This window comes from Charadrius vociferus, unplaced genomic scaffold (genome assembly GCF_000708025.1).
Source record: "Charadrius vociferus isolate BGI_N301 unplaced genomic scaffold, ASM70802v2 scaffold282, whole genome shotgun sequence".
In the NCBI taxonomy this organism is placed as follows: Eukaryota; Metazoa; Chordata; class Aves; order Charadriiformes; family Charadriidae; genus Charadrius; species Charadrius vociferus.
The window spans coordinates 8,436,725-8,464,651 of NW_009647731.1; the positions used below are offsets into that span (position 1 = coordinate 8,436,725).

The 27,927-nt window shown below is 42.6% G+C and overlaps 1 protein-coding gene across 1 annotated transcript; it reads left to right on the plus strand.

Moving 5' to 3' along the window:
- On the plus strand, nt 1-27,854 carry SLC18A2 (solute carrier family 18 (vesicular monoamine transporter), member 2). The gene is made up of 14 exons (XM_009881580.1): nt 1-347; nt 8,118-8,176; nt 10,090-10,173; nt 13,254-13,346; nt 13,786-13,875; nt 13,984-14,027; nt 14,103-14,163; nt 18,528-18,623; nt 22,259-22,337; nt 22,573-22,624; nt 23,080-23,143; nt 24,269-24,388; nt 24,938-25,071; nt 27,744-27,854. The coding sequence occupies exons 1-14, from the start codon at nt 88-90 to the stop codon at nt 27,852-27,854; spliced, it is 1,347 nt and encodes a 448-aa protein (XP_009879882.1). The 5' UTR covers nt 1-87.
- The last annotated feature ends 73 nt before the right edge of the window (nt 27,855-27,927 follow it).

Here is a 27,927-nt window from a genome sequence, read left to right on the forward strand (position 1 = left end):
ATAATTCCCAGTTACCTTTACAGCATCAAACATGAGAAAAATGCCACACAGATCCAGACTACTAAGCCTAACGTAGTCTCAACAACGATGGACAATTTTCAGAGCATCTTCTCCTACTATGACAACTCAACGATGGTTACTGGAAACGAATCTGATAAGACACAACCCAGAGAGCTGCATCACACTCAGACAGAACAAATGATAGTAAATGTGACTCCTTCCCCATCTGATTGCCCCAAGGAAGATAAGGACCTGCTCAATGAAAACGTTCAAGTCGGTCTCTTGTTTGCTTCAAAAGCAACAGTGCAGCTAATCACTAACCCCTTCATAGGGCCGCTGACAAACAGGTATGTCATTTCTGCTACATTACTCAGAATCCTCCTCAGGTAGGGTTCTATATTGATGTTTTAGTCTGGACTAGTATTTCAAACCAAATATTCTTAATCCTATTGTGGCCCTGACTTACTGGCCTTCTCCGTTTATCTGGAGGAATATTTTAGTGAAATACATTTGGTGAACACGCCTTCCAAATGTCTACACCCTTTCCAAAAGAAACTGGTAAGCTGCACATGAGCCATTTGATATGTTCAGTATCGTGACGTTTATTTTCCTTCCACTTGCTCGTTCTTATAGAAACTTTTTTCCGAAATGGCATTGCAATTTCTTCAGTACAGCTATATGGAGCCCAAAAATGCTACAGCTCAGTATTTACAAAGCACTGTGAATTGACGTTATATCTGTTACACCTACATTAGACAAACATGATATTTGAAGCTGTAGGCAGGGTTCAGATCCCTCCCTTGCTCTTATAGACACTCACAGCTCTTGGTACCATTTGGTATTCAATGATTCAGAGTCATTTGAGGTAAGAATCAGGGGGAAATTCACATGGACTTCATTAAAAAATGAACAAGTGTCAAACTTTGCTGAAGCCATGTTCATCACCCAGTTCAGTGGATCAGAGATTTCCATCGGTACACGATCTAGCCCAGCGTTCAAGCTATTCTGTCTAAATTCTTGCGTATATATGATATCTTGAACAAAATATGTTTAAATGGTACACTACAGAAAATCTATTTGAGCCAGCATCAAGGGTATAAGCACAGATATCAATGACTTATAACCCCTCCTCCCAAAAACCTGAGCACTAATGATGTTTAAAATTTATAATATCATTTACATTTCTGATGTTAATAATTAATTTAATTTTATTGTTGTCATCTTCTGTAACTGTTCCCCACAGAAGCAGCTGCAGTCCTCCCAAACCAAATACGAGATCAATCTCTGCAGGAAATAAACTTCAAATTGTATTTAGTCAGGCCACTAATTTTCAGATTTCTTATTTAAGCTATTTTTATAAAGAATAAATTTTCCTTTCAGAAAAGAATATGCTGCAGAAATTTGTCCTTGTAAAGCAGTTTTGTTTAAACAGTCAATGCTTATCACATGTGGCAATAACCCAAACAACCACCGCGTTTTAATGCTACATGTTTCAGGTTTTGAAGCCAAAACTACCTTTCTTAGATTTTACAGCTTATGTATATTGTCTGAGTTTTTAATTTCAGTCTGATAGAAGAGTATCCAACTGAGGGCTAAGCAACAGTTTGATGCACAATGTTATGAATTCAACCTGTATTCAATCTGCGGAACTGATCTGAACACAAAAGCTCTAAATGAGAGAGACAGTTTCATTCCTCTCTCATTTCACCTTATCTCCTACTGCATACCACCTACGCAGATATAAGTATGCCATTGCAAAATTACTTTTCCACAAATATTGCTGAAAGTTGAGGAGGTAAACAGATTTTTGTTACCTGGATTTTCTGTTTTGTTTTTTTGAGGGTGTGATAGCTCACCCACAGGCAAAACAACATAACTTCAAATAACATTTTCACAATAGTTCTTTAAGTATTTTTCTAGATTTTCCTAATTGTCTAAATTATTGCCCTATTGATATTTATTTTTCTCTGTTAGTACCATCATTTCCCCAGCCTGCCAAACCAGGGCGAAGGCAATAATACGCTCTGCATTGTTGACAGCTTTCTCAATGGCGCACTTACATCATACTGTAGATACGATCTCCGCTTTTTCTTCAGTAGACATCTGCCTCAGCAAGAGGGTGCATGTCCCTGCCGATGCCTCTCCGTGTGCCTGTGCATCTCGGGACCGGAGCCTGGCGCTGCCTGTGAGCAGACACGGGGCAACACCTCTCCCCTGGAGCCCGCTGCTGGGTTATACGTGGTACATCCTTAGGTTTGGCAATGGGGCAAGTAGATGTTCTTGTAGCATCTCCCTTGGCTATTAGGAGCAGGGTTGGCAACGCACCAGTGTGACCATTAGTGCTGTGAGCTGAGATTTCCTCCTGGAAACATCCAGGGTTGGGATGTGTGACTGGGGCGGAGTGTGTGACTGCAATCACAGGGGCAGTTTTGGGAGCTCAGATGCCCAACAAGCGGGAAAAGAAAAACCAAGGAGCACATCACCCCAGCATCCTGTGCGACAGACTCTTCCCTCACACAGCAGAAATGAGTGCCTCAGTGGCAAAGTGGCCCAAAATTAGATTTAAGGATTACTGGTTTTCTTTCATGCATTATTTGTATCTTAGTGGTAGAGAGCTGCCTTTCTTCCGAGAAATGTTTAGTGGGAACTATCAGTTAACACACTTATCAATTAACTGTAGAAGTCATGGGCAAAAAAACCCTCTAAAGTTAACATTTCCAAAAAACGTGTATAAGATCAGTTAAAAAGCCTTGTGAAAATTGTGATTATTATAAATGAAACAGAAAATATCTGAGTAATCATAAATACTCTTCCTTATCACTGATAAGCTGTTTAGTGATAATTGTTATTGCCATTATCACTTCTGCAAAATTTCAGCAAAATATCACAGCTTAAGAAGAATTGGTTGCTTAGTTCAAGATTAACGTGCAGAGTAAGTCTCTTTTTCAAGTAGGTAGCACACCATGTTCATGGTTCTTATTTTTCAATGAAATATTGAAGTTCAGGAGTGGTTTAGATTTTTAATTGAGTATGGAGTTACTGGCTCTCAGTAGGCACTGGCTTTGAGTTTGCACAGGATGCAACAGTGTGTTCTATTCATATGAGTCTGTGCCAATTATCACTTTATTTTAGGTTTTCTGGAAGTTTTGTAGGCTGTTTTTTCCCTTTTTTTTTTTATAACTCCTGGAGGTGTAGATTTTTAAAATAAATTTCAAAATTGGTTTCATTCGAGAAGTAAGCTCTGCTAAAAGTATTTCGTATTTAAACCTCAGCTGTTTCTGTGGAATACCAGACAAAACACACACCCGGCTTAGTCAACTGGCTTGCAAGTCCTGAACCAGCACAGTTCGCCCTTGGTCTAACAAAGTCCTGGTGAAGAAAACACTAGGTGATGGCTTTGCCATAGGATGTCACCACACACTTCCCACCGTGGCACATTTTCAGGGCAGAGCTGATCAGATTTTGTGGCTCAGATGCACATTCTGTTTCCACTGGTAGTGAAATCGGTAAGAAACTACACAAATGGCACAGCACTTGATACAGGGCACTGAGTGAGGCGGATGCGCTGGCAAAGGGAGACTGAAGGCTCTGCTAATCCTTTCTGGTGAAGAGAGCGGGCAAAAGGCTGCTGTGCCCTCTGCAACTAACTTATTTGCTCCATTATCTTTTTCAAATTCATTCCGAGCTCTGTGAACGAGGCTGTGAGCCCGCCTGTGATGGCCCCACAACCCTCTACAGCCAATGAAAGTCGCCCCTGTTGTGTCGCTCCCTCCCTTTATTTATCAGTCTGAAAACAAATATGTAGTTTTAACTTTATGCTTATCCATATTGGCCTCAAAAAAATGAACGGATATTTCGTCGCTCCTGTTGTGTCGCTCCTTCCCTTTATTTATCAGTCTGAAAAAGATACGTAGTTTTAACTTTATGCTTATCCATGTTGGCCTCAAAAAAATGAACGGATATTTTCATCATCATTTTTACACCAGTCTGGCTACAGCTTTGAACGTCTTTGCATGAGAGAGGGAGTGGCTTAGCCCATAGGTTCATGACCAGGACACACGCAAAGGAGGAGGCAGAGAGATAAACAGTATTTGTAGCTACTTAGTTCAGTTCCTATGTAAGCTTTTCTTTTGAGTTTTGGCAGGTGATTGAAATGACCAGTTCTGGAGGTCGAACAAAGCCCCTCTGCCTACCCTGTGCTACAGCGCGGAGGTGGGGAGTGCACAGACCACGCTCCCTGTCCCTTCATTTTCTTCCTTACCTTCACACACGTTCAGAGGTTCATTGGCTCATAACCTCAAGGAAAATACTCTTCTTGCCATACGTCCTCCCCAGTCTTTGCTGGCAGTGAAGAAGCCGGCCAGCTTGCCAACCAGGACAGGCTTAATGAGGGGTGCTCACAGTGGGACTGGTGTAGCTGTATGGTGATAGGGTCAAAATCAGTGGATATGCAGCACCGTAATGAGTGGATAATTAGGCTCTAATCATCCACAGCTGCTAACCTGGCCAGTGTAACCTTTATTTTACTGCTGCACAGGACTCATCCATTGGTTGCTTTATTGTAGGGTAACCTTATTAATGGGTATAATCCACTTCCAAACAATCCTGCAATCTGGGGTCAACATGGCACTGAAACAGGGTAATTTAGGCGTTCTCCATCAGTGGCAGCCTTTCCTCTCCCTCCTTCAACTAATGACTTTGGCTTTTTCAGAGGTCAGAAACACTTGTAGGAAGCAGTTTAAGCTGCAGGTAGACTTGGTGATACATGCTGGACTCTGCTTTGGGTTCTCTTGGAATATTTTGAAAGAAGTGCCCAAGAAAACGACATGTTTGAGCATGGTAAAGAGAGAAAAGAAGAGACATGACAGGCTGCAATATTCTTTTGTGTTGCACACACGCAGAGGAGCAAAATGTAGAGATAACTGTGATAGAACATGTCATGTCATGGCTGAGAAGTAGAAACTGCATTTTCACAGGTTTCACATAGCAAGAATACAATTGACCCAGGACCAAGGGACAGAGTCACTGAATAGTTGCCTGTTACAGGTAGGGCCTCTCCTTTTTGTGATTATTTGTGTTATATAGTGTAATTGTTCAGCAAAAACTCCCATTCTGCACTCTCTACTATCTGTTTGACACGTCAGGGAATGCAGCTGCAAATTAGATATTGGGGGCCCAACTACCAACTAATTAGTGCTGCTATTTCAGGAGGAGGCAGGGTTTGCTAAGATTCTGCAGGAAAAGACAGTCTGAATATCTAACTAAATGTCAGCTGGATGTGGGTAAGACCGTCGCCTGAGCAAGAGCAACCATGACTTCTAGAGGTTCAGCCGTCTCGTGCAGGGGCAGCACAGCAGAATCGTGCATTTCCAAATTGTGGGCGAGGCTCCAGGCAATTTTTAGCTTTTCAGAGGGTTGCAATGATTTGTTTAATTCAGCACAAACGCTTGTCATGTGCTGACTTGTATACCTTTGCATCATCTTGTATGATGGGTCACTGGCAACGCAGACTTTGCACAGCACTAGCTGTGCCCACGCAGAGTCTAGTTCTGAAATGATTAATTTCTGTGTGGAGGAAAAGGTATGTGTTAGACCTCAGTATGTGGGATAGAGCATCATGGTCTGCTGGGTAACAAAAGACGGAGTTCTGCTCAAGTTCTGCTCTCATCACCCTCTGCTATGTATCACCTTGCTGTAACCCTGTTTGTCCAAGGTAAAGGAGGAATAGTATCTGCAGCTGCAAAAATTAAGAAAAATGCTAGGACAACATTTCATTGAGCATTGAAAGTGACTTCCAAAAGACTGGTTTTCTTACAGCATTCAACCCCCAGAAATCTTCCAAGTGTAGGAAGCCTAGCGGAAGAACTGAAATCTGCTTTAGCTTGATAGAGTATCATTTAGAACGGGTATGATAGCCCTTCTTTTTGTTTATCTCATTAATGTTTATGGAAGATTTCACAGCTTATGTCTCTGATCTAGTGATGGAAACGTGATTGTGGGAGCAAATCTGGATGGCATTTGTCTTCACGCAATAACTGAATTTTAATTTGGTACACTTGTAGCAGAAGCAAATTGCTGTCTCATGGCCCCTGGGTCAGTCTAAGAATTGCTTGACTTCTGTACTGAAATCAGACTTCTCCCCAACAGTGTCCATCCCAGATACCTTTGGGATGGCCTTGACAGACAAAACCTTCTTTACTTTGCAATGGAAGAAGGCATAAGGCCATTCAAACTTTGCTTTCATATCCCAGTGAGAGATGATATTGCTCACCAACAGCAGTAGCCATATCCGTAGGGTGGTTGTTTTTTTTTTTTATCTGTACTTCTGTCAGGGCTTTCTTTAATTGAAAAATTCTAAATCAAAGCAATTATGGTCAAACTCTCTGTGGCCTGTTCTAGCAGAGCCCACTGGGAAGGGAAGTGCCCACTTCAGCTCTGACGCAGGCAAGAAGATGGAAACGGGTAATTTTTTTATTTCCCTGTGTACATAGAAACATCGGTGGAGATTAGCATCCCATTTTATAATACCTCCTATACACGCAGTAAGAGAAGAGACAGGCTTAGAAAAATCATCCACTTTAAATAGAGCAGACAAAAAAAGGTAGTATTGTTCTCTTACAGGCCAGGTATAGAGGTGCTGAGAGATTAGAATGATTGTCTTAAGGCTACAGAGGAAGGCTGTGACAATGCTAGGGATTTAATTTGGACATACCAGTTCAGTTAAATACCATGAGGAGCTAGTCTTGCTGGATATTTGTAACACCCACTTACAAATTTCAACTAGAAGAATCTGCGCATTATGTTTTTGTCGTATTTTTAATGTAGAGATAATATTTAAGGCAAAATTGTTTTTCATTAGAGATTTCTGTGGCATGTAGAAACGTGCATGTTAGATTTCTTTCATTCACAAAACTCAAATGTTACAATGAGACATACAATGAACATTGAGCCCTGCACTTCAGAGGGTTTTCCATTATCCATGGTCCTTACTTGTATAAAAATTTATTAGTGAAGAAACAAACTCAGAATAAATAGGTTGGCTTACCTATGTCAGAACTGCTATTATTAAAAATAAAAATTAATTATAGACTTTTCCAATATTTGATTGACCTACTTAAGCCAATACTGCCAATATAAATGCCAAATACTGTGAAACTGGGCATTGGAAGTTGAAGTCAATCAGTACCCCTTTGAAAAAGATCGCACATTGTTGAAGAATTTGGTCATTAAATAATGTCTTTGCAAATACATTTGAGATGCACAATCCTACAAAAAAAGAGAAGCTGTGAGCAAAGTGTGCTGAATAGAATATACAGATTGTCTTAAGAGCTGCATGGGTAGTCGTTTTGATTCTAGGGTAGATATTTAATGGTGTGAAAAATAGTATGTCATGAATTTTTTGTCGAAATTTCAGTTTTAGCTGCTCAAAAAATATATTTGCTTTCCAGACAGGAAATTCATTATTTCCTGGAAACTCAAAAATACTTATAGCAACCAGGCGTTTCTACAGGCTGTTTGGAGTCCTAATGAAGAAGTAGGCTGAGAAAGAAAGCTTTGATCAGCTCCATTTTTACTCCTAGACCCATGGAAAGCAAAAATCTTATTCTCAGGCTCTCTGGGACTCCTCCAGTGCTCCTGGCTGAGCAGAACTCCCAACAAAGCAGATGACGAATTTTTCCAGTAAAAAAGCCATTGGTTTGACCGTGTCTCATTAGTCATTGTCTCATGAGGATGGAAAGAGATGATCGTTGAAACACTACTGGGATATTTCAAAGCTCAGCGTGCTCAGACAAATCTTCCTTTCTCATATCCTTGGCAACCCCATGGAGGCCCAGAGGGGCTTTATTGGGAACAATTATGGTGGAACGAGAACAGGGCAATCAGATTCTAATGAGAAGGATTTCTTCCAGGGATTTCAGATACAAAGTCTGCCGTGCCAGATGAAAAGGCGTTTGTAACATGGACAAGTTTGATCATGTGGTCTACAATATATAGTTCAAAGCCTACCAAGGAACTACATGTTGGGTTTTTGTTGTGTGTGCGCTCATGTGAGTAAGTCTAACTCAAAATGTCAGTGAGACAATCCCAGAAATGTCAATGTTCATTTTGTTTTCCAGAATAGGCTACCAGATTCCACTGTTTGCTGGCTTCTGCATCATGTTTGTGTCAACAATCAGTAAGTGTTCACATCTTATTTGGTCTGGCCCAGATGAGGCATTTAAATAAATGATCTATAATAACTATCACTAGGAATTCTTGTTGATGTAGAGGAACTGACTCCCAAGGAAAATTTAAGGGTGGCTGCACCATGTGGATGGTGGTGCCAATGGGATTTGACAAGTACACTCTTATGAACATGGTCTAAGGAATTCACCACCTTGCATCCCACCGCGGCAGGTCTCTTTCTTAGCTGAATCTTTCTCTCAGGTTCTTGTAATCTGAAGTGGTGCTCAGTTTTAAACTGATAGCTATGGGAGGGCTATCAGCCACGAGACGGCTATTTTGCAGGGTCCTTAACAACTAGCTGTCGTAGGGGCTTATCAGAAAGATCGTGAGGCTGCAGTGGCTCACGAGTAGAATATGAGTCAACAGTATCATAGCGTTGCTAAACATCTCTGTGGGATGTGCAAACAGGAGCATTGCCTGCAAGTCAGCTGAGATAATTTGTCTGCTTTAATGGCATTGATAAGGCTTCAGCTGCTGTTTCATGTTCACTTTTGGCATGGCACTTAAAACTGTGGACCAGATGGAAAGAGTACAGAGGAGAACATCAAGGATCATTAGAAGCCTGTGAGGAGTGATGAAAGAACCAAGTTTTCTTCAGAAGGCAGATGTAAGGCATATCAGAGTCTATGACGAAAAGGAAGGGAACAGTTTTTCATGTCCACTGTGTATAAGAGAAGGAATAACAAGCTTAAAACTTTATCATCAAGGGGATTGAAGTGCTGGAGATTACCTGGTTTTAGAGTCACTGACAACTCTGCATTTTAGGAACGTTAGACAAAGTTTGGTTGGATTGGAGATAAGAGTAGTAACCCTAATTCATGGCAGAGGGGAGTGCTGTTGATTTGCTGGCATACTTTCTTCCTTTATTTTTCTTGATTTTTCTGTCTCCACGTGGGTAGCAATTTTTGTAAGACCTGGTGAAAAGCCCGAGAAGCACAATGCCGCAGGGCAGGTGGGAGAAGTGCATGTGGATTAGGGGTTTAGTTGCTGCGTAACAGCTTCCCCCAGCTACAAGCTGGTTGGCAGAATTCCTTAGATGGCCAACAGATGGGAGCTTTAAAAAGTTTTTAAAACTCACTGTAGATTTAACAGTACTGATCATGACACAGGTTCTACAAGCAGAGATGGGCTTGGGTTTCTGGAACACTCCTACTTTCCAGTGCTGTGGATGGGGAATTTAGCTGGACTGATGAGTGCAGCATCCAGATGCTCTGTCCCAAAAGGCAGAGTGGAGCCCAGGGTAAAAGCTCTTGCAGAGAGATAGCAAGGCACCTCCTCAGGTGCAGTTTCTCTGATGGTCTCGCTGTGGGGAGGATCAGGAACTTGCTACAGCCCTTGAATGGGAGGAGCAGGCTTCCCCTGCACCTTCAGCCAGCTGTGCTGCACAGCAGCTACGGCACAGCTGGCAACATCAGGGTAAAACCTCTCTCCGCCCATTTACTTATCAGAGGAAACATCGTTGTGTGTGTGTTCAGTCCTGCTTTCCCTGAATGCCCGAAGCTTCAGGCTGTGCTGCCTTAAATGAAGCAGTGGGGAGGCAAGGCTGGAAAGAAAGGTCTTATAACTCCTTCTGTGTGCACCTGAATCAGAGCAGGATGTAATCAAATCCTAAGTAATTAGTTAAAACTGCTTGTGCTCTTGCATTCTGTGTTACCAGGAGGCTTAGACACCTGAGAGCAATTCAACACTGACACATCTAAATGCAATAAGAGAAAATAATGCAGTTAGCATTGAAAGTGGCACAAGTCACTGTAAACGCTTGACTAAATTGTATGAAGTTTTTGTGGTAGTTTCAAGAAATCTAACTTTTTAACCTAGTTAGAGTTAACTTAATTTTAAAAATTTACCTCTGTTTTTTTGTAGTGTTTGCCTTCTCTGGAAGCTACACGTTACTGTTTATTGCCAGGTCCCTTCAAGGAGTGGGTTCCTCTTGTTCTTCGGTGGCAGGTAAGAGAAGAGATGATAAAGTAAAATACAGATCACTGATTCTGTCATTTTTAGTCATTTTCTAAATTGTGTTTTGTCTGCAGTTTCAATAATTAATACAAAGATGTTCAATTAAATCATTTTCACATTTTTTTCTGTCCCTTTCATATAAAGTAGCTCAAAAGCAAATGTCTTTTCAGACTTCCTTGATATTTGGGTTGCAGTAAGGTAGAGCACTAAATGAACTGTACTCTCCCTGGGATTTCTGCATCTGCGTCTTCAACATTTTAAATTCATTTTTAGCCATTTTAAAGGTCATTGGGAACTTATGTTGGTACTGATTGTAAAAGGGATAGCAGCTCTGTCTGTTACTGAAATTTCTGTTACCAAATGTTATTTTCAGGGACTTACCATGCTGTCTGCCAGGTTGGACTCAGTTGACCTCTACCAGATTTCCAATAGAAAGTTATAATTTTTAAATGAGTGGGTGGAATGGAGTATGGGTTTTCAGCCCAAATTATTCAACCACGACTGAGACTGGAGAAAATACGTTTTGTTCATGTTAGAACATTTTTGCAGTCTTTTATTGGAAAAATTTCCCGTGATGGCAGCAGAAATACAGATTTGTCTTGGGAAGGGAGGTGAATACAGTGTTTTTTCAGGAATGTGCCTTTTGGCTTCCTCTGGAAAATTCCCCTTCCAAGTTGGACTGGTCTATAAGCAGGGTTCACATACACTCCATAGAATCTTAACAAGAATTTGTCAGCTGGATTCCTCCTAGGTTCCTTTTGCAGCGATTTTGCTCCAGCCCACATTTGGGCAGTGTTGCTTGGGGCAGCTGGGGAGATGCAGAGCCCCAGACTGAGCTTTCGAACTGGGAGCAGGAAGCACTTTATGCTTAAGATGGGTTGGAAGCTGATCAACAAGCACTAGTTAAGTAGAGAGATTTAAGCCTGGATGAGTAGTGGGAAGAGTGGGGATGTGGCTAAGGGAGCAGGCACGGGCTGGGATGAGGAGCCAGGGATGGGGAAGGCAAAGACAAGCATCAGGGGTAGAGACAAGAAAATCCATCTCTTCTCCTTGTAGCAGTTAAGGTTACAAGTCAAGCTTTCCAAAGGGAAGACGTGCCAGAATCAAAATTATTGTTCAGCTTTAACTCGGGTCCTGTGCATGTGTGCACCTTGAGATACGGCTCTTAGACAAGTACGTGACTCTTTTTCACAGGCAACCTACAAAATAGAGCAGAAAAGGCCAAGAAACCATCTAGTCCACCGCCTTCCTGAAGGCAGGAACAGCTTCATATCGTCATTCATCATGCATACTTGACAGGCATGTTCTCAGAAGCCTCTAGAAATGCCCTCAGCATCTAGCTTTGTGCTTAAGTACCTTTACTGTCAGGAAGATTTTTCGGATGTCTCATATAAATCCTCCTTACTGTCACGTAAACCTGTTTCTACTTCCCATACTTGAGAGAACTGAAGAACAATTTATTTTATTTTATATTTGTGGCTCTTTTTAATATTGCAAGACTATTATCACATAGAATCATAGAATGGTTAGAGTTGGAAGGGACCGTAAAGCTCATCTAGTTCCAACCCCCCTGCCATGGGCAGGGACACCTCCCACCAGCCCAGGTTGCTCCAAGCCCCGTCCAATCTGGCCTTGAACACCTCCAGGGATGGGGCAGCCACAGCTTCTCTGGGTAACCTGGGCCAGTGTCTCACCACCCTCAGAATAAAGAATTTCTTCCTAATATCTAATTTAAATCTCCCCTCTTTTAGTTTAAAACCGTTATCCCTCGTCCTATTGCTACACTTCCTGACATGGAGTCACTCTCCAGCTTTCCTGTAGCCCCTTTAGGTACTGGAAGAGGCTATAAAGTCTCCCTGGAGCCTTCTCTTTCCCAGGGTGAACAACCCCAACTCTCTCAGCATGTCCTCATAGGAAAACCAGACCCAGCACTCGGAAGAAGCTCTGACTCCTTACAAGGGCCAACAGCAGTGAGAGTCACTTCACTTATCTCACAGTCAAAGGAAGTTTTCTGCAGTGTTGCTGCCAATCAGTCATTTACCCCCCCGGCATTTGTGCATGTAATCATTCCTACCTAAGTGTAAAACTTGGTGTTATCTTCTTTGTATTGCCTCCTATTTTTTTCCCTGTGTATTTCTCCAAGTCTCACAAACACTGAAAATTCTGATACTCTTCTCTAACTTGCTCTTCAACTGTTCATGCACACAATTTGGTGTCATCCACAATTTTCTAAGCACGTTCATCCACAGAGGTCCTCTGCTCTTTTGGTGCACATGATGGATTGTATTCACTTACTGATCAACCCTACAATGTTTTGTTTCCTTTTTCTGGCTCACTGTGTAGCTGTGGACCCCATTTACTGAGTACTACTTAAACCTTGGTTTGAATGCAGGGTTATTAATTTCTGTGAGGACTCTTCTGCAGCATTTACGTCTACAGTACCTGAATGCTTCACAGAAAACACAAATAAATTGGGCTTCATGTTTCCTTTTGTGAAATGAAGGCTCATCATCAAATGCAGAAGTGAGGCACCTGAAGATAAGGGTCAAAAGAATTCTTTTAATTTGGGATGTTGAGGTTGAAATACTAATTGTCAAAGTAATCAGATCGGCATGCCCAGAGCACAACTAGCACTGACCACAGTTACAGCTGGTAGTGGTCGCCAGACTTTTGTGTCATTGCCTGGAGTATAAATAATATAGTGAATACTTGTCAAGAGCTTTGTTTCACCTAGTTGAAAAGCATCAGCTAAAAGCCTTGTAAAAAAGACAGGGACAAATAATCTAGCAAATGAGGGCATCATTAAATTGCCTGAGTAATACTGTGTAATAGTACATGGTCTTAGAGACCATTTATATTTGCCAAACCTCCCTTTTTCTTCAAGGTGAATTCCATGTGGAGAGGATATATATATATTTGTATTTATATACGTATTTATTTGTGTTTATATATAGAGAGATGCCTACTGTCATGTCTGTATGTTTAGTAGGGCTGGCAAATGATGACCACAATCTATAGTACACAGCTGCCTAATTTTGTGTTTTGCTCTTTTTAATTTTATTTTATTTTAGGGATGGGTATGCTCGCCAGTGTATATACAGATGATGAAGAGAGAGGCAACGCGATGGGAATTGCACTAGGAGGCCTTGCTATGGGAGTATTAGGTCAGTGAGATGGGGGTTCTGCTGGCAAGAGAAACCACCCCCCAGCCTTCCCCAAAACATGTACTTGTGATCTATGAGAGCAGCACAAGAGTTTCATTGAGTGCAATGTTATCGTGCCGTCTCCAGATTAGATTCATGGTGCGTGTTAAGAATAGTTTTTCCCACAGAAGCACGTTTCTTATGTGAGCACATATGTCAGGCAATAATCTCTGAGATGTTTAGGTTTTGTTTACATGGAAGAGTCTTTGGGGGAGTGAAGAATATGGTTATTGTCAAGATCAGTGAGCTTTGAGTTTAGTTCTTTTTTTTTTTTTTTTTTTTAAATTGAGCTTTTCAGTCACTGAGTGCCAATAGCAGGATGCCCAAACGCTTGCAGAGGATGTTTGTTCAGAGCCAGAGCTGTGGCTTCACAACTGTGTCCTTTCTTTCTCCCTGGCAGTGGGCCCACCTTTTGGGAGCGTCATGTACGAGTTTGTGGGGAAGAGTTCTCCTTTCCTGGTGCTGGCAGCACTGGCTCTGTTAGATGGAGGTCGGTAAATATGAAGAGTCTATATCGTCATGTAGAACGTTCCCTTCATATTCTTACCGTCTAACCCCCTTCTTGAAGAAATGTTACAATATTGATTTCTTTTCACAGCTGTTCAATTATTTGTTCTGCAGCCATCCAGAGCCCAAGCAGAAGTAAGTATTAAGGTAAAACATTCTAGGCAATAGGTGACGCTTTGCCTTTTCTAATCCCAAGCTTTTGTTTCATAGAGTCAGAAGGGGACACCTCTGCTGACACTTTTGAAGGACCCGTATATCATTATTGCAGCAGGTATCAGATCTATTATTTTTTTTTCTTTAAACTAACTGCTGGTGGTGTATCTGGCATCCTGGAATGCCTCAGGCTCAGCAGGTTTAGCAATATTGTCATTTGCTCTTTTCATTAACATAAAGCTCAAAGAAAATAAAAATCATTTGTTGGTCATAGAGGATGAATATACCAGTAGAAATAAAACAGGCAGAAAGTTTGAAATTTAGGTGTCTTTCCAGATGAGAGGACACTAATGACTTGTGGTTGCTTAATAAGGCAATGAGATGTGGCCATGGCTTTTGGAGAGAGGGATTGCCAGTACATTGTGGGCAGGTTTGGGGAATAACACTGAGCTTTGTTTCAATTTGAAGAGGGAGTGAGTTTGTTTTCTAGAGCATGGATTGTATTTCGGGGGTGAGTGGTGAATGGTATTTGGTTTTACATGTATCGTTTGCCTAATGAATCTTTCTGTCTCAAGGGAAGTTTGCCTTTTCGCATTGCATTTTGTTGAATGTTTATTCTGAAGTCTGTAATTAAGCCTGGCCCTTTTTCATGTTCATAAAATATCTGAAAAGAAATTGCAACTTTTACAGTTTTGTTCCTTAGTCCTAACCTGCTTGTCCATGAAAGCAATTCTTCCAGGCGTTTTTTAGTTTCACTATTTCTTGGTGTCCTTGGGGAATGACCATTACCCTAACTCTCTGACTAGACACTTGGTCAAGCTGTGACTAAAGTTATATAAACCTTTTTTCTTGAGAAATTCTTGGAGCATTAAAAGACCTTTTCATAGAACAGAAGTATTTGTGGGAGAAGAGTAGCAAAGAGATATCTCCTGTAACAGATCAGATGTATCATTCAGCTAATTCAATACATTCCCCTTCCCATCTTTGATCCACAGCGGCTGGACACAACCAGAGGAAGGGAAAGGAAGGACGTACAGAGAGGTAGAAACATAAAGACCCTCTCTGTTCCGATCCCTCCTGCTCTTGCCAACTGCTCTGGGTGCCTTGTCCCCCTCCCACCAGGATCTGAGAAGGTCCCTGTGGTGGGTTACCAGCAGGGTTGGGTACAGAACCCAGGGTCTCTGTCTCCCCAGACAGAGACTGCCCAGTGCTTTAACAGTGCGGTGATATTCACTAACCTCAGCCTCTTCTCCCTCTGCTTTATTTCCCTTGCAGACCAATTTTTTCTTTCTTTTTTTTTTTTTTGGAGAGCTGTATGCCAAATACCAACTCTAAATTCAGCCTTTTATCTGGCTTACCAGTGCACATCAGTCCAAATGCAGATTTCTTGATGGAATATGCTGTTTAAATGTTAATTGCTTCAGTTGGGAAGTTTTTGCTTTTGTAGAGTGGAAAGGGTCTGAAAGTTTTATTTGCTGTCCCGTACCCCAGGGAGTTTGGTGTTTTCCTTGCTCTGTTTTCCAAGATGGGAACTTCTGTTCCTGATATTAGCAGGGAAGGGTGGGTACGCGGTTGGTTGGGACAGCAGAGTTAGCTCTGTGTTCCAACACCTTGAGGCAATCGGTCAAGGCACCGTGCCACATCTCTCCTTATCTAAATGAGGATAAATCTTCTGCTTCACGAGGATCCTGGGAATGTAAATGTCCCACTCTGTGTATGATAGTCAGGTACAATGATTAGAGAGGAGAAGGTTGAAAGTCCCATTGGGTTTGCACTGCCTAGGGAGATTAGAGGTTTTGAATGGCTTTTAACCCAGTTAACGACCTCGTTAAAAACTGACTGCATCTCTAGTGGGCTGTCTTGTTAACCACAAGTAAAACCCAGGGCCATTGTAGGTGCGCTGCAAACGGGCTAATAGTTCAAGTGGTTGTTGCACTCTTGATTTAGGTACACTAATTTCATGGTGTAAATTCAGATTCAATCTCCTGAGTGTGCGTCATACACTTGAGTCATAATTGTTTGTATTCTCAAAGTACAGCACCTTCTGACCAATTTGGCTTATCTATAGCACAATATTAGCCTTTACCACAAGGTGTCTTGAACTCAAGCATGGTGTTCTGTTCTGAAGTGTGACTTACTCCCTTGATAACCCATGTTGCTGTGAGTTAATGGGATTGACTGTCAGAACAGACAGGGGACCAGTGCTCCCATTCACTCGCTGGGTATGGCAGTGCCTGTGGTCAGTCCTATTGCCCGGTCCCCTTCGGTGCCAGCTATAGCTACTGCAGGATGCGCTGTGACCATTCCTCTTGAACATCCCCTCACCAGTCCAGGTGGGCAGGTCACAAAGCTGTGGGCATCAGAGGGACAGGACCAGATGATATGGCAAGCTCACGTGAAAACCTCTGCAGGGAAAGGAAATAGTTCAAAAACCAGAGTTGAGACAGATATCATCGTGAGCAACATGGGTGTAGGACAGCTTTTCACTGAGTACCTGCTTTTTCACGGAAAAATACTAGTGGTGTGTATGGCACTCTGCCAAAAGCTGAGTGGGTTCTCAGCTGCGGAGATGGGATCCAGCTGGAAGGTTGCAATTTCACACCTTCTGGCCAACGCAGGACATTTAAACAAGAAACAATGTGGGATTTATGCCCTTGAGACGTCGCCCTCTAAAAAGAGGTCAGCTCCGTGCAAGAGAGAGGAAAAAAGTATTTTATCTAATTTTGGGGAAGCTTCGCCAAGGTAGCACAGGCTCTGTTGGACTTTGCCATGAGTTCGCTGAGTACCAGCTCAGCCTCTTACTTTTCTTTTGGGGTATATCCTCAAGATCTGAAGTACCTTTGTCACCATGTACCTGAGCGCTTTGGTCAGCTCTGGTGGTGCTTCCCGGCCTAATGAGAAGTGATGCCACACACAGGCGCACGCCTGTGTCTCATTTCTTTGTGAAGTTTGTTAAGAGTAGAGTAAGACCTTTGCTATTTAAACCGTGTCAGAACGGCCCTGCTTCCTCTGGCCGCGCTTTGCGTGGCTTGAAATGTTTTTCCAGCATCAAGGTAGCCGCTCGAGCGTGGCTGACTTTTTTGGCTGGGAAGAGGGGAGCCCCAAGGTGTTCAACTGGGGCTCCTCACAGACACCGCACTAGTGGGAGCTTGCGCCAGAGTGGAAAGGTTAGCTGTGGATCTAACCTTTCGTCTGTAGGGTAAAGCAGCGCTGAACGGTTGCTCCTTGCCCCGGGAAGGGAGTGAGCCAGCTAGCCTGCGAGTTCATTTGAGGAATCGTGGGTACACAGCGTAATATACTCTGACAGGTTTGAGCAAAGAACGACATCAGTGCTCATTTCGTTCTGAACTGTATGATGAGGAACTTTTTCCCGGAGAAATAATGTTTCTCTGACCTCAGACAAATTAAAGTGTTGTTGTTTTTTTTTTTAAATGTAAAATTTGGATGGTAAATGACTATAAGAGTCTAGAAGATTTTCTTAAATTTCAGAGATTATAAATATTAGGAAGAAAAGTGGGAACACAAGTTTGAGATTGTCACTTCTACCACTGACTTCCAAACTCCCTTGAAAGCCATTCTGTAAGGGATTAGCAGAGGAGAGGTGTCCCGTTGTCCTGCATTGTGCTTTGACTGCCTCAGGGTCTTTCGAGCAAGTGGGGAAGGCATCCTGGATCCAAAGAAATACTGTGGGGTTTAACAATCCCCGCGCTAAAGCTGAAGGACGGTGCTGAGGACAGACGAACTCGACACAACCCCACTGGAGTTTGGGTCTGCAGGCGGCAGCGTAGGGCAGAGCCGAGCCGGCGGGCAAGACTGAATCAGCACTTCCACCGCTTGTTATCCTTTGCAGCGGGGTGACTAAAGGGCCAGAAATTCAAAAGAGATTTGGAAGCGTTTGAAATTCATAGGGCTGGGCAAGCTCAGCCAGACTCCTGCTTTGCCGCATGGGTTTACTGGCTGCTAGCGATAGGATCTCGACACAAAATTCCCTTTTGTAGGGGACAGATGTCTCTGGTTGTCTCTTGGTATTTTTAGGATCGAGACCTCACCATCTCATCCCAGTCATTCTCAGGTGAGGGAGGCGTAGGGTCAGAGCCTGTGCCTCTTACACAACAGGGCTCCGGTTTTGCCCCAGGAGACTTGATAAAGACCAGAAGATTGTAGTTTTAGCTAATCATTTGTACAACCATCAGACCTCATGAACTTTCTAAATGTCATCAAGCTCACTGCAGACTTTCACATTATGAAATAGCTTAACCTTTATTGTAGAATTTCTGGGAGAATAGAAATAGAAAGTTTGTCTTCAGTGATTTTACATTCTGTTCTTTTTAACGTTAACCAACATCTGATGCATGACAAATAGGACTTTAAAAGCACAATGTTTTATGTAAAAACATAAATTTTTTTTGCATTTTTTTTTTGTTTATAGTCAAAAGAAATAATTACTACTTCTCTTTTTTTCCCTCCCCTTCTTTCTCTAAGGATCAATCTGCTTTGCAAACATGGCTATTGCTATGCTTGAACCAGCATTGCCCATCTGGATGATGGAGACCATGTGTTCAAAAAAATGGCAGCTTGGTAAAGTACAGTATATTATTTGCATTGATGTATTTTGTCTAATGATTATCTCAATTCTGAACCTGTTAATGATGGTCTCCTTATATGCTTCAGGGTAGTTGTCTCTTTTTTTTTTTCAATCTTTAAATTGTCAGTGTTATCCCTGCACAATTGCAGACACCGGTTTGTAAGAATAGGTAGTGGATTGATGTTACTGTAGTAGAGGCTCCAGTAAGGGGCAATGCTCCCATTGCAAGGAGAAATAGATGCAGGCGGCCGCGGCGCTGTGCTTGTCCTGGCTCCTTGGGGAGCCCCAGCAGCGCATCTGGCAGCGAGTGTTGGCTGGGAAAGCTTCAAGACACTTGGTGAGTTGCAGAGCCAGTCCAACAGGGCAAAACAATTTCTTGGGTTTTTTTTCCCGGAGGGAACCCTTCCTCAGTTCTGGCTTGAACTTCCGAGAGAAGACAGCCACAGAAACCCGCGTTTGGTACGTATAGTGCAGAGCTTGCCCGAGCCAACGCATAGTCCTTCCAGGGCTGTTCCTGGCAATGTGTGGAGGAAGGATGGACTTTACTTGAAATGTAGCCACCAGGGAAGCGAGCGTTTTCCCTGACAGATGTGACGCCCTTTCAGTGGTTACTTAATCATCCCATTTTCTTGGGTTTTTTTCCTGGAGGGAACCCTTCCTCAGTTCTCGCTTGAACTTACAGGAGCAGGCAGCCACAGAAACCTGCAGTGGGAGCAGTATGTTTGGTGCAGAGCTTGCCTGCGCCACCACATAGTCCTTCCAGGGCTGTTCCTGGCAATGTGTGGAGGAAGGATGGACTTTACTTGAAATGTAGCCACCAGGGAAGCGAGCGTTTTCCCTGACAGATGTGACGCCCTTTCAGTGGTTACTTAATCATCCCATTCAACAGAAAGCAATGGGAGAGCTTCAGCTTGGACCACCTTATAACCTGTAACACAGTCTTGGGAAATCAGTGCCCACAGGCAAACTGGGAATTTGTCCCATGTATCAAGTTAGACTAGAGAGTAAAACTGGGGTAGTTACTTTCGCTTTGAGGTTGGGGGGAAGAAAAATGGCCTAAATTTCAGCGAGTGTCAAACTGTGTGCAGGAGGTCAATGTGAATCATCTTGGGTGTAGGACAGAGTTACCCTTAAAAACACAATGTATATTCGATAATGTTAACAAATGTTCTGTGCTGTGACTTTTCATTACGGTATTTTTCAGTATTAATATATGGCATTTGAAAGAAAAAGAAAAATCCTCCATGAAAATGGTGTTTGGCCAACATCCAATTAATACCCCTACTCTATCTCAACGTAGGTGTCCCTACGCCCTATCGAAAGCACAAACCCTAGTTCTAATTAAAGGAAACTCGGATGCAGAGTGGCCAGAGCTAGCGGTTCTTAATGTGCTGCTGTGCTGCTGAAGATGGTAATGACTGCTAGCCTGTAATACCGCCAAATTAACGCGCAAACCTAGATGTTTTAAACGTCATGAAGAACAAGAAAGATTGCTTATCTACCTCCTCACTAGAGTTTCATATTACTGGTGCAATGGAAATGAGATTTATAAATCTCTTACTTGAATAGGGGTTCCTAGAAGGAAAATGCCCATTTTAAATTAAGACTACTTTTACCCCTTAATGATATAAGTAATTGACTCCATTGCGCTTTGTCTGATTTGACAACATTAATTAAAGTTTTTAAGCCTCTTAAATTATATCTTGAACTGCAGGAATTTAAGCAAGTAATTATCTTAAGTAATTTGGAGATCCAGCTGTTTGAAGCATGATCTGAAGAAGGTATAAAGAACCTTGATTTGATCAATTAATGTTCCTGTGCATAAAGCTTATTTAGAAAATTGCAGCTCTGCTTCAGTATACCACAGCTTACACACTAACCTGCAAGTCTTCTTTAACAAGCCTTTGCAGTAGGTTGTTTTGGGGTGTTTTTTACAGCTGTCAAGGTGTGCTATATGTGACCATTTGGTATAAATAGACAGCTCCAAGCAGTACCGAAGTAGCTGTGGTTACACAGGTGAAAATATTTCCCCAGCATCACCGTTGTAACCCACAAGGATTTTAATCACAGGATATTGCTGTGCTAAAAATTACCTCTCGATTTTTTTTTTTTTTTTCTTATGAATATCAGAGAGATAGGAAGGAAGATGGATAGGCAGGAAATGAGAAAATCTATGTTGTCTTGGTGAAAGATGAGGAGCATATACACTTAAAGGAAATGGTTTGATTGTGTACCGTAATGTCACAGCTGCCGGCTAAATTGAATTACCTGATTTAAGTGACCAAATGGAAGGCTTGTCATGGCATGGGCTAATTTGTCAGACTTTCTGAGTTTTGTCAGGTTTCCCAGTTTTATTTTTCATAAGAAGATGCAAAATTTAACAGGAACAACACAAAAATACTGTGTGCTATTTCTTCCAAAACACATGAACCGTTCAACACCATTGCACGAGGACTCAGCATTAGGCACAGCCACCCCGTTCCTTTGCCTCGTGGATATTTTTCATACAAGGTCTTCTCCTCAAGGGCAATCCCTGCTCTCACACACGCCTGCAGCATCCTCCCTGGTGCTCTCCAGGCAGCCGGGGCAATGGCACACCACACTCCGTTTGCATTTCTTCCTTTGACATGTCCCCTCCGGCCGGGTCCTGCCCTGCAACTTATGTGTAGGGAGAGGATGAATCCTCAAGTATTGGGTGTAATTGGATTTTTTTTAATCCAGAGATATTTCTGGCCACTCTGCAGCCAACATCTGCTCCAGATGCAGCTGCTGCTGTGGAAACCTCAGGACTAGAAAAAACGGCTGGTCCCAACAGTATGTTTTTCCGAGTGGAAAAACAGGGAGGGTTTCAGGGAGACGGGAGGGTTTGGGTACCCTCCCATCAGGGTCAGAAGGAGTGGGCGTGGGTGCCCTCATCTCCAAATCAATACAGATAATTAAAGTTTAAACCGATAACTGATTGTTTTAAAATTAACTTTTACTGTAAATACATTGGCTAAATCCTTTCAAAACCATGTTTTCAAGGTTTTTTTTCACCTTTACGTGATTGATAAAGGCTTGGCTTCAGTCACTGCTTGACCAAGGACCTTGGACCTTGGACCTCCTATCATGGCCTTACAAACTCGCCTTAAGACAGCATTCACAGGTGTGGAGGGGGACCGTGACTTGCAAAGCCACAGCAGCAGTCCTGCTGTCCACTCCTCCAGGGAGGCATTCGCCCACCCCTGACCGTTCTGGCCTTGCTGCATGTGCTGAGCATACGCTCCATAAGCCATGCAACCAAGAAAGAGTTGCTTTCCTTGACCTATCCCAAAGCTTACTGTAGTTAGATATAAAATTTTTGCTCTTTGTTGTTCTGTCCCCTCTCCCATACCACTTCTTGTAGCTGATGCTGAAAAAACTCTTTTCAAAGGCATCACATTGCTCCTGCATTTCATAGATGATGTCCTTAGATTTCATGAAAAGGCTGCAACAAACCGGATATTTGATTTTTTATTTTTTTTTGGGCTATGCACAAAGACTTTGTTAGACGCGTTCAAATCAAAATTGCAGTGTCTGGAATTTATTAGTTTCTTCTAACGCTTCATTGAAATCATTGCTGATAAAACATCTCATTCATATTTTTCAGGCGTTGCTTTTCTTCCAGCTAGTATCTCTTATCTCATCGGGACTAATCTTTTTGGAATACTTGCGCACAAAATGGGAAGGTATGCTTAATATAAAAATACTAATAATCTTCTAGTCTGTTCATGTACCATTTGCAGTATTTCCCAGGACAGTTTATAGATGATGGAAGTTATTAAAGTTTGTTCTATAGTAGTAAAATCACTTTTTTGAACATGTCGCTACTTTGGTTACAACTTCAGACATGACTGACATATTCAAGACCAGCTCTAACATCTCCGTGTCACCGATCTCTGAGTGATGTTTCTTCTTTGATAGGTGGCTTTGTGCTTTACTTGGGATGCTAATCGTGGGAATAAGTATTTTATGCGTAAGTAGAAGATCATATATCTTTCAAACCACCTACATGCTCCTATGTTCATCTTCAAATATGTGCTTTCTCCATGAGATTTTGCTGAAGTTCCTGCTTTATGATACGTTATTAAACAATGTGTAGTTAATAGGTTCCAGATCAGTTTTGAGTGCTTTCAAATTTCAGTGTTTCAATTATTTTAAGGAAGAACTGCTCTGAAACGAGGAGGATGATCCTTTTTTTTTTTTTGAGCTGTCACTCAAAAGTTTATTCTTGCTCATAATGGTGAGTGAGTCAGTGGTTTCACGGCACAGTTGTCTGAAACAGTAGCCCAGAACAAGGATCAAATTCTAACTTGCACATCTCTACCAAGTGTGCCATAACTACTCTGCAAATTTATCTTGGAAAAAGAAAACTAACCTCATTAGCATGTGCAGTGTGACTTAGTTAACTGCCTGAAATTTCTTTTATAGGTACCGTTCGCTAAAAACATTTATGGGCTCATAGCACCAAATTTTGGAGTTGGATTTGCCATTGGTAAGAAAAATTACAATGCCTCCTTACAGTCTGTTGGGTATGTAAAAATGATTTTATATGAAGTTACATAGGAAAATCAGTTTTGTTCCTATGCTGACCTCACAGTAGCGAAGCCTGAGCTGTGGCTCAAACTGGTAGGGCAAGCAAGAAGGATTAAAGGACGGTGCTGAAGACAGTTTGAAGCAGGCTGCTGTTAGATGAACTGGATTCTGAACTCTGTCCAGAATTGCTCCACCGACCTAAACAGATCTGTCAAACTGGCCATGAATTTATACCTTGTTTTCAGAAATAAAGCGATGCACTGCCCAAAACCCACCCTGTTGTAGAAAATAACTTAAATAGACACTTCCAAAAAAACTCAACAATCCAGTGTAAAGATTTTGTTGACAGACAGGAATTCCCAAGCCCACACACACGTACCCTTCTTCAAGTAATATGTGTGAACTCTGCTTCTGCTGGGCTGTGCACTCAGGCTGGAGTGGTGGCCATGGCTTGGATTTTAGTGCTGGCTGGCCAGCAAATGTTGTGGGGCATCTTCGCACACGTGGGGTGTGTGGTTAGGAGAGCAGATACAGGCACAACTATGAATCCCCAGCGTCTCGGCAGTTTTTTCAGCTGTCCTGTACCGTTTCTTGCTCACAACAAAAGTGTGGATCAGAAGACATGTTAAAACCACTGTAATAATGTTGATTGACTGGAAGCTAAGGCAGTCTTTCAGATCTACAGTAAGTGTAAGCTCATACAAAATAACTTTCCCCTAAAGGAAAGGTACTTGGCTGGTAACGGGAGGTAAGAGCCTCTGCACAGACAGTTGCTGGGAAGTGTGTGACCTGCGTTAAGGTGACATCTCTCTTGCACTGTGGCAAGCGTCACACGTACACATCCGTGCATGTCCATGAGTGACCTCAGTCGCTGCAAAGATCACAAAAACCATGGATAACACAGTTATTGAAGAATAAGATAATACAGATTTTTAAGATTTTAAACTTATTTAAGAATAAGCATCCTTTTAGTTGCTTTTGCATCCTGTTTTAGCACATAGTTAGAGAAGACATTAAAAGGAAAAAAAACCAAACCTAAACGAGCAGTATTTTCCTGAAATGTGTTTTCTTCCCTCGTGATCAGGAATGGTGGACTCCTCCATGATGCCAATTATGGGCTACCTCGTAGATTTGCGCCACGTGTCGGTCTATGGCAGTGTGTACGCAATAGCTGATGTTGCCTTTTGCATGGGCTTCGCCATAGGTAAGTCCAGCCTTTTCCTGCCTCTAATGCACAGATAAGAAAAGAGAATATGCTACAACAGTAGGTATGAATCCCAGGGGCATTCGCAGGCTTTATGAGCAGGGCTTATTTTCTACAAGAAATCAAAGCAGTGGGAACTGTGTTTGTCATCTGTTTCCTTCCTCTGTGCTCAGCTTCATTAGCTCTAAGAGGCTTGTAAGCATCAGGCACTGAACACAAATAGGGTATCCCTAGGAAAGAGGCACTGGAACATTTAAAACTAACACCACAGCTGTGCTCCAAACAGTCTGCGAGGGGAATAACTCCCCGCTGACCCCCTGCCTCCTTGGGTGCGAGATACAGATGATCTTAGGAGCATGTCTCATTTCTTCAATGAATGTGGAGTATGGAGCCAGGAAAGGTTTATGTTGTAATTACAAACATGGCTTTACAGTCCTCAGATCAATTTGTAAAGTGGGAGTTTTGTATGTAAAATTACTGCTGTTTAAAGTGTCTGCTGCAAATTTTGTGTCTGAGCGATCTTCAGAAAAGGGTTTTTATTTATACAAGGTCCCTCTGCTGGCGGTGCCATCGCAAAGGCCATTGGATTTCCATGGCTCATGACAATTATAGGGATTGTGGATATCCTCTTCGCTCCTCTTTGCTTTTTCCTTCGAAGTCCACCTGCCAAAGAGGAGAAAATGGTAAGTATAACATGGTTTCTTTCTTTTGTTTTTGGTTTTGTTTTTTTTTCCAGTGAAACAAATGGTAACATATTTCCGCATCTTTGCCTGTAACTTCCCCAAAATGGGCTCGGCACCCTTTATTTCACCCTTATACATCACCTTTGGAATGAATTTCCCCTTCTTTTTATGTCCAAGATGTATAAAGAATTATTAGTCACATGTTACAAAGTCCCAAATTTGATTATCCCAAAACAGGGTCCAGCAGACATCATCCGCAATGGCGTGTGCTGTGGTGGAGTCAGTATAACAGGCATTTTTGCTTCCTTGAAGTAATAAAACTGTATTGACTAATTTTGGTTTATCCCTTTCTGTGCCTCAACTTGTTTTTTTTTTTCCGTGGTCCTCTACACCATATTTTGCATCATATTTTTTCCTCCTCCTTCTTCCTCCACGCAGATCACCTCCCCTTACAAATTAATGGCTTCTCTACCTGTACTGTGGGTATAGTCTTATCCTGACTCTTTTTTTAATCTAACTTTGCCAATGACTTAATTTTCTAGAGCAGTCGGTGCTTCCCAGCTGCTCTATAGTGCGTAAGAAGAATGATGCTTGGCCAAGTCAGCAATCTTGCCCGGTCCCCTGTGACTCGCAGTGGTTATCGAGGGGGGAAGTCTTAGAGCAGGAGAATGTGTTCTGATACATCCCTAAAATTAGGGACTGAAACCCAAGTCCAAAGTGACTGCAATTAGCAGTCTTTAACAGACTTTTTTGCCTATTAACGTTCATGTTTGCTCTCTGGGTCCATGTAAAAGTCTACTTTCCCCAAACCCGGAGTGAGGAGTTCCCTTGCTTATTCCATAGGTTCTGCTCCAGGACACCCATGAATGTGCCTGAAGGAACGTTTCACTCCTATCGCTCACTCTTTGCTTAGCCTGTCACCCTCCAAAAAAGAAAGATTCCTGCTTTGGTTTTGGTAGTCCTTTTCCTTCATTTCCCCTCCTATACCGTTCTCCTCTCTCCCTTCCTTTCCCATTTCTGTAGCTCAATTCACCCTTTCATATCACGCCCTTTCTCTGCTCCCCTACTCCGCTGTGCAAGACCTGCCGTTCCTGCGACTTATACCTGATGGGATTCAAAAGCCCTCTTACAGCAGGAGGGGACCCACTGCTTTTGCTCACTGGAGTTCCTCTGCTCAGCAAGATGGGAAACTCCCAAAGGAGTTACAAGGCAGTGCAGTCAGAAGGCAGTGCAATCCCTCTTGTGATTCCCAGGCTGGGAAAACCCAAAAAAAACCAAGCATCAATCTTCGCGGCAACATCTGTCGCCAGCTGTAGGACTGGTCAGCCCTGCGCTCCAGCCTTGCTCACGCTGAACAAGGCTGACTTGTGCCCAAAATGTAGTTGCCAGCTGTTTATCTGGGTGAAAAGAAAAAGTAATTTTACATGCTCACGGTCTTACTATGCAGCGCTGCATCTCTGCACAGCGGGAGCAGAACCCGGCGCGTGGGCTGCTCACGCTCTGTGCTGGCACAGGCAGAAAAGCTGGGGGAATGAATCTTGCTGAAACAGCGGAGTAGGTGAGGCCAGAGACCTTTCGCTTTGCACATGTTTGGACTGCAGAATCCCAGAGATTCCAGCTAATCCCTTCTTATGACCTTTGCAGACTGCACTGATTTTTTTTTTTAATGTGTGTTTTTTTTGTTGTTTTTTTTTTTTTTTTAACATTGACTAAGGCTGAGGAACAGAAAAGTTAAACACGTAAAAGAAGAAAAAAAAAAAAAAAAAGCTGAAAAAAGCTGCTGTAGTTTGCTAGAGCTATGAAGTTTATTGTGTCCTTCCCTGGTCACTGACAGGATTTCATGTGTAACACGGTAATCGCCGAAGGGACAGGATCTCTCCCCACAGCCTAAACACCTTCCACAGTGTCGGCCCCCCCAACACACATGTAAATGCAGTGACTCCACTGTCACAAGCCACTTTGGGAATTGAACTGGTGTGCCACTTCTTTGGGTCTTGAAAAGAGTCAAAAGGAGGGTCCCTTCTTCATGCTCTTTGTGTAATTAGTTAAAAACCAAACTTAATCACACTGGGTATGAAATAAGTTACACAACTGCTCCCAGTACAGACTCTGTCCTAGGAGAGATACATCAGGAAGGATGTAATATCGTGGCTGGCCCCTTTTTGCTTGCCACGGGTGATCCCGTGCAGCTTGCTATGGGTGTAAAGTCACAGTATTTGGACCACCACTCTCGGCAGATCCCAGTTACGCTGTTCTGGAGCTCCCCAGAAAGGGGTGGGAAAAGCAAAGCTTGTAAGGAAGGCTCAGCTTGAGGCAGTAGGACTCCTCTTGCTCATTCATCCAGTTTTTAATAGATGATTAAATATGGGAGCGAGAAATTACTGTAACCAGAGAGGAGGTAGATGTATTTCAATTTAATACATGGGCTGAAATACCGGTTCCAGTACGGTAACAGCAATTTGCTGGTGACGTCTATACAGCCAAGATCCCACCTCACGCAGATGTACGGGCTCGCTTTACTCTAATTGAAATGGGTTTGGGTTCCGCTTTGACGGAGGACAGGTGAATGCCGGAATGGTGGATGCAGCCAGGCGGCTGTGCGGTGGAGTCAGCCCCAACCTCCGCTGGACGCTAAGCCGAAATGCTAACGGTCACACTCTGTTTTCTTTCAGGCAATACTCATGGATCACAACTGTCCCGTTAAAACAAAAATGTATACCCAGAACAACATCCAGTCCTACCCCATAGGTGACGAAGAAGAAGAATATGAAAGTGACGAATAACATTAAAAGCCATATAACTTATCTTGGTGTACAAAATGCAGTGTTTCACCTGAAACATCTCATCTAGAAATAG

Excerpts from the sequence above, each read along its gene's own strand:
- SLC18A2 (XM_009881580.1), top strand. The coding sequence starts at position 88 with ATGGACAATTTTCAGAGCATCTTCTCCTACTATGACAACTCAACGATG. Across the intron at positions 14,164-18,527 it reads GTATATCATTATTGCAGCAG|GATCAATCTGCTTTGCAAAC; the intron begins GTATCAGATCTA and ends TCTTTCTCTAAG. Across the intron at positions 25,072-27,743 it reads CTGCCAAAGAGGAGAAAATG|GCAATACTCATGGATCACAA; the intron begins GTAAGTATAACA and ends GTTTTCTTTCAG.